We start from the raw sequence: 14067 nt of genomic DNA on the forward strand, positions 1-14067 counted from the left end.
CATATCTCAAGTATCAGGCTTCAAAGTCTTATTTCGTTCATCAGATTCTAATACGGAGAAAAAAATGTTTAAAGTCATAAAAAAGTGATTACATACCACTTGAAAATTGAATATTTTTACCTATTTTTCAAAGGAATAACGGTTCTCTAGATAGCAAACACTAAAATCAGAGCTAAGACAGCAACGTACAAGAAAAGGAAATCATTGCAATGTTTCCATTTCAAATTACGCACATTTCTTAGAAGACAAGTACTGCACGCTGTCAGAAAGTTGCTAATAGACAATCCTTTTCTAGATGCAGCAGTACAAAGATACTGCCTTTAAAATTACCACTTATCAGTTGAATGAAAGCAGTCATGATTTACTGTTACTGACTCCAGGATTAACACAGCAAACATGACTTATTACCAACATAACTGTCAGGGACTGAAAACCTGCTACAACCAAATTAAAGAGCTGGGAGCTTCTAAAAGACAACTTAATATAGACAAGTTGATTTGATATGTAATCCTCCCTATATTTTCTGGATTTAAATTTAAATAATTATTCAGGAAAATACCACTCTAATTGTACCTTGTAATATCTGAAGTAATCACGTTCTTGCAGTTTCTGTATTTTGGGGAAGATCTTGAAAGTATTGAAGTCATCAATGCTTTCTATGTCACATAAACAATCATCTAGGACCCCCGTGAGCTATTTAAAAACAAGAAAACACATAAAAAATTATTTTTAATCCAGAAATGCCATATTAACTACAGGAATATCCTCTAAAGAGAAAAAGATGTCAGTCAAAAGAAATACTAGAGAAATGCAGTTCCATAGCAATTAATTTATTTCTCATCATTAAAATATTCTCCAATATACCTTACACACTCAGAATTAGAAACTAACAGACCTTAGCACTTTTTCTGAGCTTAAGTCCACCTCCAAATGCAATGTTGAATCAATGTTAGTCAGATTAACACTTTCAGCCCTGAAATATCTTGACAGATTCAACATACAGAACTTTCTGCAGAGTAAGCAGTAATATTTTCCAAACTACGAACACATGGTATATCAGCACATCAGAGCTGCATACCAAGTATTTCCCTACCAAACGCTCATTAGTTGAACTGCTTAAAAAACCCCACAATCATGCATTGTCATCTTATTTTTATAATTCTTCTCAAAGCGTAAGAACACTCCAGCTAGTTTCTTTAGAGGCACGGGAGAAAGGGGAATCGGTACTTTTGTGTCCAAGAAGTTAGTAACTTCACACTTAAATTCTACAAATAAATACTAGGAAAACGAGGTGCAGGCACCTATATTGCAAGGCTGTAAATCTATTGTGAAAGTAAGTCTGAACTTTCCACGTCCCATCCCTTTTCTTGTGCCAGGAGAGCAAGCTGGTTCAAGGTATTGCACTAGCTTAAGACCATCCCTATGAAAAGGAGTGCACACAAGTGCAGAAGCGCTACTGCCAGCACAGTAGAGGAAGGCGGGACTGTGCAAGTAGCAGAGAGGACAGGCCCAGCTAACTTAGTAGACTAAGCTAGGGTAACACTTTTGCTGGGACCCTGACAGTGTCTTAGTGAAAGGTGGAAACACTTGAAAGTGTCATTCTATGAACTTTTGTATGATAAATTTCATTAAATCTAAACTAACTGCCCCTAAGCATAGCTTCTTAAACAACTACAAACATGTTGGAAAGGCCTTTCAAACCTAAATTTGAAGGCTTCAGACCATAACTAAGGGAATGGAACCAAACACTGCTGTTTACTACTACTGTTCTTCAGCCAGACAGGAAATTCATCAACATACATGATGGCCTAGAAAGCGTATAAAATAGGAAAGCCCACACATCTTCTATCTTGCATGGGCTTAGAAGAACTTCTAACTGTTAAAAGGTTATGTGCAAAAGGAGACTAAAAAGGTTTTGTGGCTTTTTTTTTCTCCACAGATTTCACATAGATGAGATTATAAAATCATCTAATCTGTTTTATGCATGATAAATAACTCCACTGCTTTACAGAACAGATACCCTTATATAACCAAGCTTGATGTAAAAGAGACACTAGAAACCAAATTGTAGGCTTCTGCTCCTTTATGAAGCATGAAGGAGGCCTGGAGAATGGATTTCCCCCAACCCCTTATGAGAATAAAGAGGTGAGGGTATGGCAATAAAGCATTTAAGTAGAAAATTCACCTTATGTAGATCCTACTTTTCCTGAGGTACTAAATGGGCTGTCACAATTCTGCAGAGCAGATATGGCAATGAAGTAAAACCCATTTAAGGGAAGTTACTTTACTCAAAGTCTTCCATCCTGTTATGCTTCCCTTGTTACCGTTACGTAACTTCAAACCTGGGCAAACAGCTATGAAGGAGCCTACGTACAATTACATGTTTTTCACAAAGCCAAGAAAGTTCACAGCCCACATGACTGCCAACTTCAAAGTCAGAAGACGAAACTTGTTATTATTGATACTTACAGAAATAAAATTTCAAATTTTCTTATCGGTCACACATAGGCAGAAATTAATTTTGCAGTCTTTACAGGTAACACCATACCACCAAACAAACAGCAGTACATTTCATTATAATATAAAAAGGCAAAAAAATAACTCAGAACATTTTGCTCAAATATTATTAAACTGTATAAACAGGATAAACCTTACGTGAAGAGCAATAATTTATTAAGCTGAAAGCAGTAGGAAAGATCTGAGGAATTTTCTTTGGACTCAGAAGATAAGGAATAGGAAACTATTTTGATGACCAGCTCATGGAGCTATCCACTGCTTACAAAAATATTTTTACCATCTATGCAAAACTGAAAATGCTTTTTCAGGGGAAAATGTTCTAAATAAACATGCAGTAATTACACTCAGTGTCAAATCCCCGTGGAAAAAATAAAAAGCTGCAGTCTTTTTATTCAACTAAGATGGCAAACTAATGGCTGTCACACCTTTGTCTCTGATAAAATCTCAATTCTCCGAACACCTTTCAGAATGCAGTACAGTTTACTTAAAACATTACGAGGCATTATGAGGTTTCAGAAGTAAACCCTCCCCAAAAACTAGAACCAGTCTAAGAAATTATTAAGAGAAAAATTAATTTAGAGTAACAAGAGCAAGCAAACAAAATTCTCCATTTCTTTCTCTCAACTTTTTCAAAACTGGAACAATTAGCTCCCTGTATACATAAAATAGCAAAATCAACGCTTCCCTGGAAGGCATGCTCTAAAATTAAACTGTGCTATATCTGTACCAAACCACAATTTATAAAATGGTTTGACAGCACATATGAAACACCAATACTGCACGTCAGTGGAGTCAGTTCATAGCACGCTAATACAACAGCAACACAGGCTTCAAGTACCCCACTTAGAGTTTTTTTATTAGTCCAGGTGTAGTCTTCAGTGCTCTCACTTGCATAATGATGGAACGCTCTAAGAACATGCAGAAAATTGTTTCATTTTTGTTGACATCTGGATTTTCCAGTGAATTCTTTTTCAAACTGGAGACATCAAAACAAGAACAGTGTATTACACAGCTAAAATTACGTATTGCAAGACCTACTTTGCTATTCATACAATTGGTATTTTGCCTTTTTTTAATTGAACTATAGTAGTCAACTTAGTCCACAAATACAGAGCCAAACTGTACTGTAAGTTATGACAACTTTTCTTACAACAGCCAAGTATCAAGCTTTCTTTTCATCTGTTAATTACTTTGAATTCTATGATGGAACTCTAAAAGCATTAGCCTACTGTAATTTGCGTTCAAGAAATTGTCTGTCATTGAATAGTTGCTGCTACTTCTGTATTTCCAATACGCTCATCAAAGGATTTCCATGTATTGTCAAACCTACTTTAGTTCTTGTACAGATATCAGAGCTATACTGGAGATGTTAAACTTCTAACTTATCTTTGCCAAGATAAATCAACCTTTCAAAAGAAAAGGTCAACGTCCAACCTGCATCAATTTCTTCTTATGAAACCTGGGAAGAGAAATGTATTCAGCACTTCAACATTAAGAAAAAACTGAATAAATGCATATACTAACAAGCAGTCTATTCATACAAACAACCTTATTAGTGTTATCAGCTTGTTGTACTTTAATTGCTTCAACAATTAGAAGACCACCTGGGACACCTTGTTTTGTTCCTTAATGTTTTACTTTGCCATAGCTGCAGGCTAAGAGAAAAGCTACAGGTAACGACTCAAAGAACTAATGGCTAGCTTATCTTTTCTCTACGCAAGTCAAACTCGAGGTATTTAAACTCTGAATACAATATGCTAACAATTTTTTGAAATAGCAACAACCAATCTCTCTGCCAAGCACCATAAGAAAACCATGCCAGTTTGTTAATGGCTTCTTTAAGACTCCCAATTCAATTAGCATTTAGTTACGCTGAAATAGCTACTAAAATAAGGGAATTTTAAACCTGAGAAAACCTCAACTTACAACAACAACAAAAAAATGCAATAAAAGCTACTTATGCTAGGCTACTCTACTCACTGCCTTGGATGGTCACTTACAATATAGCATGTTATGCAAGCAGAAATTCAGAAAATAAGAAAAATAATAATCAATTACAGAAGGCAAACTTCGCTCCACGTGGACATCATATTTCCATATAATCTCACTCTCATGTCTTTGGCCCAGCTGAAATCTTTCCCTACTTGACACCAGCTATCAGTTCAGTCGCGGTCATGCTGCTGCTGAATAGCAAACTCCCAACTACGGGCACTTGTCCTTCTGAAGCCGTGAAGGCAGCTTACAGAAGGAAGGTGCATTCTCATCCTTCTCTGTAATGGGGGCAAACAGACACGACCTAAGCACAAGCCAAGCCCAGGCATACGATATTACCCTTCGAACATATAGCTTATCACCGACTTCGTAAGGACACCAAAGTTTCTGGCTAAAGCCCAGGGCATGATCAAGCCCAGGGCTCCTCAACACAACGCCCCGCAGCCAGCAGCGCTGCCTGGATTAAACAACTGCCCTGTGCAGCCGGACCGTTGCATAAGGCACCGCCAGCGCTCCCCAGGTCCAACCACTGCTCCCCCGGCCGCAGCGGGGGCCCCGCGTTCGGGAGGCACCCAGCCGCCCGGCCCGGGGCTGGAGCCCACCAAGTGGCAGCCGCGGGGGACCACATAGGAAGGACGTGGGCTAGAGACTCCAGCGAGGGATCGCCAGGCTTCCCCGCCGGGGAGGCTGCACAAGACCGCGGCCCGAAGCTGCCCTCTCCCTCACGCCCCTCCGAAGCGCCCTCACCGCCGCAGAAGGACCTCTGCTCTCCCTCCCCTCGGGGGGGTCCGCAGCCCTGCCCACGGCCGCGGGGGCAGCCCTGCCCGGCCACGCTCTCTTCCATCCGTCCCTCACCCCGCCGTGAGGGGACCCAGCCGCATCGTCCCGTCCGCCGCTGGCTCCCACCTGGGCCTCCGCTGTCAGGACGCAGCTGAGCACCGCCAGCAGCCGCGCTGCCGGCCGTGCCCTCGCCACCGTGCTCCGGACGGCACCGCCGCCGCCGCCGCCGCTCATGCTGCCGCTGCTGCCGCCGCCGCTCCGCCCGCCGCGGCTGACGGGGGAGGGCGGCCCTCACCCCGTCGCGCAGCACCCGCCGCCACAGGAAGGAGACGGACGGACCGACCGAGGGGCGGCGGCGGTGGCAGCCTCTCCTCCCGGCGCGGCCGCTCCTGCCTGCGGCGGGAGCCGTCGGGCGGGGGCGCCGCGCTCACCCTCAGCCTGCCCGCGCGCTGCTGCTGCTGCCGTTGCCGCTGCCGTTGCCGCCGCCGCCGCCGCCGCCGCCGCCGCCACAGCACCGACGCGCGCGCGCGCGCACCCGCGCCTCTCGCGTAACCGCCACCGCCGCCGGCCGCGCGGCATCCCGGGAACTGTAGTCCGCGCGCGCGCAGCCCGCGCCTGGGGCGGGAGCGCGGCGCGGAGGCCCAATCGGAGAGGACCACGCGCGCCTCCAAAACAAGCGGCTGCTGGGTGGGCGGAGCGCGCCGGGCCCGCGCGCGCTGACGCGCGAGGGGAGGCGAGGAGCGGGGCGGGGGCGGCGGAGGCCGCCGGGGGGGCCCCCGGGGCGTCCTCACGGCTGGGGCCGCGCTGTCCCTGCGCGGTCGCGTCAGGCAGCAGCAGCGCACCCCGCAGGTTCCCCGCACCCCGTCCTGCCCCCCCCGCGCCTTCGGGCGGGAGGGGGCCGCCGCCGGGGGGTTGAAATGCCCGGTGTTTTGCCGGGCGCCCGCGTCCAGCCTTCGGGCGGGTGTTCGCAGAGGCAGAAAGTGCTTCTAGAGACTTCTCGTCTTCCTGCTGCTGCGAAGTGCTGGGAGGTGCCCCAGAGGTGAATCGTGTTGGGTGCTTAGAAGCGGCTTTTTTCTTTGGGGTTAAACTGCCCTTTTCTCTGGGCACAACTTCTTGTGTGAGACGCTATTTAGATAAAGGTGGGCTCGCATAATTTATATTTTTTTTTAACAGCAACAGGTGCGGGGAGGCAGGAAATAAATACAGCTTTGCCTTGTCTGAGTCTCTTACCTGTTCCCTTTGAGAGCAAGGCTGAAAGTTAATGGAAAAGCAATAAACTCTCCATCCGCTGGCTTTTTCTAATTCGTTTTTTCAGTTGTAAACACACACACACACACCCCCCGCACACACTTTTTTTTTCAGTGGAAGCATAGGCTACTGTGTAGCAAATTGAAGCCTACAAGAGGGGAAGAAGGTGCTTTCAAGATGTGGTTTCTCACTACAGCTAAGATTATGAAGTACTGAGTTGTGTGGAAAGAGGCAGTCCTATTTCAGGTTCCCTATCCCATGCATCTAAGCTAGCAGTCCTAAAGGTGCATGTTAAATCAATTCAGCTACTTGAGCGATTTTTTTTTTTCCCCCCCCCTAGGGATAATTTTCTGCCAGAGCAGCCAGCTGTGTGTCTGCTTCATCACTCAACCTGATCCAGGCGAAGAGGCAAGGGTGCGTATCCTGGTAGCAATAAGAGAGGGTAGGACCATCCCTTCCAGTGGCTGCTTGCTGTTAGGTCAGTTTAGCTACACCTAGTTTCATTTTATTATTTATGAATTTTTTACTGCCCCCTTAGGTAGAGTGGCTGGCGCTTGAGAGGTTGAAAGTTACGGTGTGACATCAGTTGAATGTGTCTAGCTGTGCTTTGCCAATAGCTATTGGAACTGGTCTAAGACTGTTATTGCTGCTGCTTTTCAGTTCCTTTCAAAATCTTTAAAAAAAGAAGAAACCAAAACCATAATAGCGCAGAAACAATCTTTTGCTCCCAATGGTTAAATATACATATGTAATTCACTTCCAGCATTGCAAAAATTCATATTCCTGTTGGAAAACATGAGCGTTGCACTGATTTCATGTGCAGGGTTGCTGGAATAAGGATTTTATCTTCAATCCATCTGCTAACACAGGTTCTTCTTATACCCTTTCAGTTAGAGGAAAATACTCCTTTACTGGAGTGTGGAGACAAGCTTTAAGGTTGAGGAAGCTATTTCAGAGAGCTTAAAAGTTCTTAGATTGGCCATTGTTATTTACTTAAAAATTAATTCAAATTAGTTTTCCATCATATTCGTGCTTAAGTGCCAGTATGTCACAGATTTTGCATTGCTAAAATTGGCTTGAAAAGATGAAGGATTGATAGCTATGAATTGCAGAGACCATGAAATGGAGTAGGTAGTAGTTTTATAGTTTGGTCCCAGAGAGATGATGTAATTGCTCCTTCCTTTCCTCTCTGGAGTACAGGCAGTAGGCTGCTACTTTTCATGTATTAGCTCCATCGGTGCTTTTTAGTTAGCTCTTATTTACCAGAATTGAGTTTATGCACTCTGATTGTACACAGAAATCATGATCTGTGGTCATCAACCATGTAAAAAGGTATCTTAGAAATTATTATGGACCAATTTAAGTGAACGAACGGGCAAAACAGGGTAGCTTCACCTGTCACGTTAGGAGAAGCTTGGTAAATCCTAGCTGTTTTGCCAAGTTCATGAACTAGATTTCAGTAACCTGAAACGTGGATTTCTGGAAATTTTTTGCCCTTGAAAGTTTTACCTTTATTTATTTTTCCAAATTAACATTTGAATGAGTCCTTTCTAAACTTAGGAGAGTAAACTGGAGGAATCAATACGTCACAAACTTCTGTTTAAGTCTGGCAAACAGCAGCAGTGGGACTGCAGTGCCTGTTGAGCAATGGAACTCTTGTGGTAGCCTAGTTATGAAGATTTGACAATACAGCAAGGCAAAGCTGTGGGTGAGAACTTTTAGTGAACCACCTGATGTAACTGCAAAAACCAGAGAAGTACTGGAACACGTGAGTTCTGCGGTCTATCAGGCCTGCTACAACTGAAGAACTTGTGTGCCCCAGACCCTGTTTTATCCAGCTGTCCTGAGGCCTGATGCAAGTTATTATGTTTCCTTGCAAGTCATGCTTCAGTGCCATCCTGTTCTCACCTACTGATATCTGCCTTAAAACCACAAGATATGCTTGAGTCTGAGGCAACTGTTGCAAATAACTTTTGAAAAGTACCCATGGATGTCTAGATAAACAAGAAATGTCAAGACTGTGGCCTGTAAATGGCAAAACAATAGGTCAAATTCAGTATAGTGAAAAAAAGGAACATTTTTAATATAAACATTTCGTACAGCAATATCTTCACAATGAATATGAGGAAAAAGAGGAGAAAGGAAGATAGAATGCAGTAAAAATAAAGAATAGCAAAGTACAAAGGGGCAGTACATTTTTTTCAAAAGTTTTTGTAGGTGGTGAAAAATTAACTACAAATCTTAGCTATAAACCTGTATCCTCGTTCCCATGTTTCCTGTGTGTGTTATAGTTGAATGTTAACAAACTGCACTGTGTAGTGTATGACTGCATGGTCTGAATCAAGAGTACAGGAGGAAAGTAATCTCTGGAGTCTTACTGTCATTCCTGTAGTACCTATCGTTTTTGATGAAGGAATGCTAACAAAGAAATGAGTCTACTAACGCTGTCAAACTTCTGAATATAGCAGGTGCAGATGAATACAAGTAATCTTGTTCTAAAAAAAACCCCAAGATTTATGCACTTGCACTTTGTGTGCTTATCTTTCGACAAATCTGATCATGAGGCAGAGATCTCATGTAAATTATTACACATTTTGTGGAAATAAGCAGGCAGGCAGAGGGACTCTGCTAATGCCCCTGCAGAGGGATAAGCTGCAGCCTGAAATCAATCATATTAGGCTCAGTTTCAGTATGTCAATCTAGAGAAAGCAAGGTTTTACTGTTTCTGTGGTGCATGTTTGACTTGGACAGAACACAGCTCCCAGAGTGGTGGGAACATTCCCATATCATGCAGTCCTGTAAGGCAAACAAATTATCCCCAGGCTTACGTAAGATGGGCTAGGTGTGTGTCATTTCTTGTATTTTCTCCATATAATGTTGTTTCTGTCAAATGAATGTCAAAATTGTGACATTCCTGTACAACTGTAAAAGAACAAACCGGTATAATTATTGGCAAAGAAAGTAGTTCTAACTTTTTAGCTGCTGGTTAATTCTTCCTACTCCAAAACGGTCTCAGAATTTTAAAGAACCGGCCTAGCAACACACTGTCAGTTGCTGACAGTTGAAAGCTATCTATAGGATATCTGGGAAATAAAATGCAGGGAGGTATTTCCTAACTCTACTGAAATACATTAGAGGTGAAAAGCTTACGTTGAAACAGAAGTATTTTACTCAATATGAACTTCCTTAAATAAAGATGTTTGAAATGTATAAAGCAAATGAGTGAGGAAGAATAACTGAGGTTGCCATGCAATACTGACAGGCCCACAGTTACTGTGACTATTAGCAACCCCCGTCAGGGAGGGGAAGATTAGTGTTCCACTGTGTTAGTGGCATTTGTGATCTGGAACAGAAATTCTTTATTTCCATGGGGAAAAGCTGTAGAGGATCAGTTAGAAAAAGGTTTTATATCTTTTTGCGGGGAGATAGCAGTAATATTTTGCTGGACAGGAATTTATTGTCCATGGCAGGAGAAAGGTTTCATCTGCAGCCTTGCACTCAGAAGGCAGGGAAACCCCTCGAGACTGTGGGTTAATTGCTATTTCAAACAATAAAGTAACTGGCTATGTCTTACCAGATAGTTTGCAGATCTTTGGGAAAAGTCTGTCCTCATCAAAGATTACTGGTTTTTTGACGAGGCCAGGAAAGGGGTGAGAAGAGGCATGTGTAGACTTGATTTGTAAGAAGTATTTGAAAATATTAATTCTCTATTTGAATGGAAATTTACAAAATCCTGAACTCTTCACGTTATCATTAGTTACAGTGAATGTAGCAGCTTGCAGGGTTACAGCAAGATAAGATATAGATTGTATTTAAGTATAGAAATTTGATTAGAAAGTTAATCCACTGTTTTAGAATCATAGAACCATAGAATGCTTTGGGTTGGAAGGGACCTTTAGAGGTCATCTAGACCAACCCCCCTGCAGTGAGCAGGGACAGCTTTAACTAGATCAGGTTGCTGAGAGCCCCATCCAACCTGATCTTGAATGTTGCCAGGGATGGGGCCTCTACCACCTCTCTGGGCAACCTGTTCCAGTGCTTGACCACCCTCATTGTAAAAAAATTCTTTCTAATGTCTAGTCTAAATCTATTCTTCTTGAGTTTAAATCCATTATTCCTTGTCCCGTCACAGCAGGCTTTGCTAAAAAGATTGTCCCCATCCTTCCTATAGGCCCTCTTTAAGTACTGAAAGGCTGTAATAAGGTCTCCTCACAGCCTTCTCTTCTCCAGCCTGAACAACCCCAGCTTTCTCAGCCTGTCCTTGTAGGAGAGGTGCTCCAGCCCTCGGATCATTTTTGTGGCCCTCCTCTGGACCCGCTCCAGCAGGTCCATGTCCTTCTTGTGCTGAGGGCCCCAAAGCTGGACACAGTACTCCAGGTGAGGTCTCACCAGAGCAGAGCAGAGGGGCAGAATCACCTCCCTCGACCTGCTGGCCACGCTTCTTTTGATGCAGCCCAGGATTCGGTTGGCCTTCTGGGCTGCAAGCGCACATTGCCGGCTCATATCCAGCTTTTCACCCCACAGTACCCCCAAGTCCTTCTCCACAGGGCTGCTCTCAATCCCTTCATCCCCCAGCCTGTATTGATATTGGGGGTTGCCCCGTCCCAGGTGCAGGACCTTGCACTTGGCCTTGTTGAACCTCATGAAGTTCACAGAGGCCCACCTCTCCAGCTTGTCCAGGTCCCTTTGGATGACATCTCGTCCTTCTGACGTGTCAACTGCACCACTCAGCTTGGTGTTGTCTGCTAACTTGCTGAAGGTGCACTTGATCCCACTATCTATGTCATTGATGAAGATGTTAAACTGCACTGGTCCCAGTACGGACCTCTGAGGGACCCCACTTGTCACCAGTCTCCATTTAGACATTGAGCCATTGACCACTACCCGCTGGATGCGACCATCCAGCCAATTCCTTATCCATCAAACAGTCCACTGATCATATCCATATCTCCCCAATTTAGAGAGAAGGATGTTGTAGGGGACCGTGTCGAATGCTTTACAGAAGTCCAAGTAGATGACATCCATTGCTTTTCCCTTGTCCACTGATGCAGTCACTCCTTCATAGAAAGCCACTAGGTTGGTCAGGCAGGACTTGCCCTTGGTGAATCCGTGCTGGCTGTCTCGAATCACCTCCCTGTCCTCCATGTGCTTGAGCATAGCTTCTAGGAGGATCTGTTCCATGATCTTCCCAGGCACAGAGGTGAGGCTGACAGGTTGGTAGTTCCCAGGGTCCTCCTTTCTTCCCTTTTTAAAAATGGGCACAACATTCCCCTTTTTCCAGTCCCCAGGGACTTCACCTGACTGCCATGACTTTTCAAATATCATGGAGAGTGGCCTGGCAACTACATCAGCCAATTCCCTCAGGACTCTGGGATGCATCTCATCAGGTCCCACAGACTTGTGTACATTCAGGTTCCTCAGGTGGTCTCGAACATGATCTTCCCTTACAGTGGGAGGGGCTTTACCCCCCTGGTCCCCATCTTGCGGTCCACAGACTCGGGAGGGGTGAGGAGAGAGGTTGACAGTGAAGACTGAAGAAAAAAAGTTGTTGAGTACCTCAGCCTTCTACTTGTCTGTTGATCCTAGGTCGCCATTCTTGTTCAGCAGGGGGGCTACGCTTCCTTTAACCTTCCTTTTCTGGTTGACATACCTGTAGAAGCCCTTCTTGTTATTCTTTACATCCCTTGCCAAACTCAGCTCCAGCCGTGCCTTGGCCTTCCTGACCACATCCCTACACAACCGGGCAGCTTCCTTGTACTCTTCCCAGGACACCTGTCCCTGCTTCCACTGCCTGTGCAGTTCCCTCTTGCTCTTTAGTTTGACCAGCAGGTCTCAACTCAGCCATGCTGGTCTCTTCCCTTCCTTGCCTGATTTCTTACACCTGGGGACTGAGAGCTCTTTTGCTCTATTCTAGAGAATGCCCTTGCTTAAAGTTATCTTATTCTGGATTTAGTTTTTATGATACAATTATATTTAGTTTTGCCAAAATAATTGCTGGCTTTCCATACCGGTCAGTTAGTTAAGCAACAAAGACTTCTATATCACTCACTGAAGAATAATGCAAGAACAGGCATGCAACAGCCAGATTAATCTGTACTGTTGACAGTGCTCTAGAGATGTTTGTATGTAATTGCAGGCTCCTCCTTCAGTACTAGGAAAAAAATGTTAAAATATGATGACTAACCTAAGTTTGGAGGCAGTAATGTTATCTAGAGTATTGGTTTCTATTATTAAATGCCATTATTTTAAAGAGTTCTTTATGAATAATTTGTTAAAAAAAACTGTTCCAAATTGAAAAGCCAATGGAATTTACCAATACGCTTTTAAAAATACATGATTTTTAACAACAGTAACCAGTTTTGGCTGCTAGCACAAGTGTTGTTCTGCTAAAATTATTTTGTTATTTTTTACAAAAATAATTTTTTAATCCTAATATAGGAAGATTTCAGGTTGTAAGTTATCAGAAGAGTAAATGCCACATTGGTGGTAAAACCTGGCTTAGCCCCCCAAAGCCAATGTTTTGTATGTTTCTGCAGTTTACAGCCACCTGTGTAACAATAGTACCCTAGAGATATTTTGCAGGATGTTAATGAATGCATTTTTATATAGGTTATACATGTATTTATCCAAGGTTTTTGTAGTTGCTGACTATATCTATTTCTGGGGTTAAAACCAGTAGTCTTCAAACAGCACGCAGAGGCAATACATATGTGCAGGTCCTCAGGGCAGATATGGCATTCATTGTATTGAGGCATAAATATGGCAAGTTTAAAATCCAGAAAATTCTTAGCTCTACTGTGGCTTTGTCATTCCTTACACTTACAGGAGAGGCTCCACTTCTTACTCTAGCATTTGTGCAGCTCTGTGTTGGTAAGAATACACTTTTTCCACCCTCTAACTCTCAGTCTGATTATCCATTACCAAAACCATTGTGCCTCCTAGGAAATCTAGGGAAACATACAGAATCAGAAATTTTATTTCTAATTAGACTTGATGTTACCCTTTTAAACTAAGAAATGCCTCCATTCTTTGAGTTTCAAGATTAATGTGGAAGCAATCAGAGTCAACCCATACCATGAACAACTGGACTCCAATGATATGCCTAAAAAAATACTTGTTTTTTACACATCATGAATTATGGAAACGTTAGTGATCTGTTAGCTTGGAGCTTAAGATACATAGAGGTATATGTATGTGTTTGTGTGTGTATAACCCAATGGCAAAACCTCCATTTATCTAGGTGAAGTAAGGGTGATGCTCTGAATCTTCTAAATACCATGTCAGTACTCTCACAATAACAGAATCATTGAAAAACATTAATATTATTGTCATTCATGAAAAGCCAAATAGCAGGATGAGCCACTGTATTCAATCTGAATTCTGAAAAAAAGAGCAATTTAATGTGTATCACTGTTTGTTTTGTTGTGGGTCTTTTTTTTTTTTTTTTTTTTTTAAGATTTGTAACATGCATGAGAGATGGAAAATAATCTGTGGAAAAGTACTCAATTTTTAATGCTTTATGGACCAAAG

The 14067-nt window shown here is 43.2% G+C and overlaps 1 protein-coding gene across 1 annotated transcript in view; it reads right to left on the reverse strand.

Moving 5' to 3' along the window:
* Window positions 1-5523, reverse strand: part of ERO1B (endoplasmic reticulum oxidoreductase 1 beta) — a 30945-nt gene extending 25422 nt beyond the window's left edge. The window contains exons 1-2 of the mRNA XM_075707121.1: window positions 5416-5523; window positions 574-693 (exon numbers count right to left, since the gene is read on the reverse strand). Of these exons, the coding sequence (XP_075563236.1) occupies window positions 574-693; window positions 5416-5523 (228 nt within the window). The remainder of the gene's footprint in view (window positions 1-573; window positions 694-5415) is intronic.
* Window positions 5524-14067: the final 8544 nt, after the last annotated feature.

The sequence above is a fragment of the Pelecanus crispus genome, chromosome 3 (assembly GCF_030463565.1).
Source record: "Pelecanus crispus isolate bPelCri1 chromosome 3, bPelCri1.pri, whole genome shotgun sequence".
Lineage (NCBI taxonomy): Eukaryota > Metazoa > Chordata > Aves > Pelecaniformes > Pelecanidae > Pelecanus > Pelecanus crispus.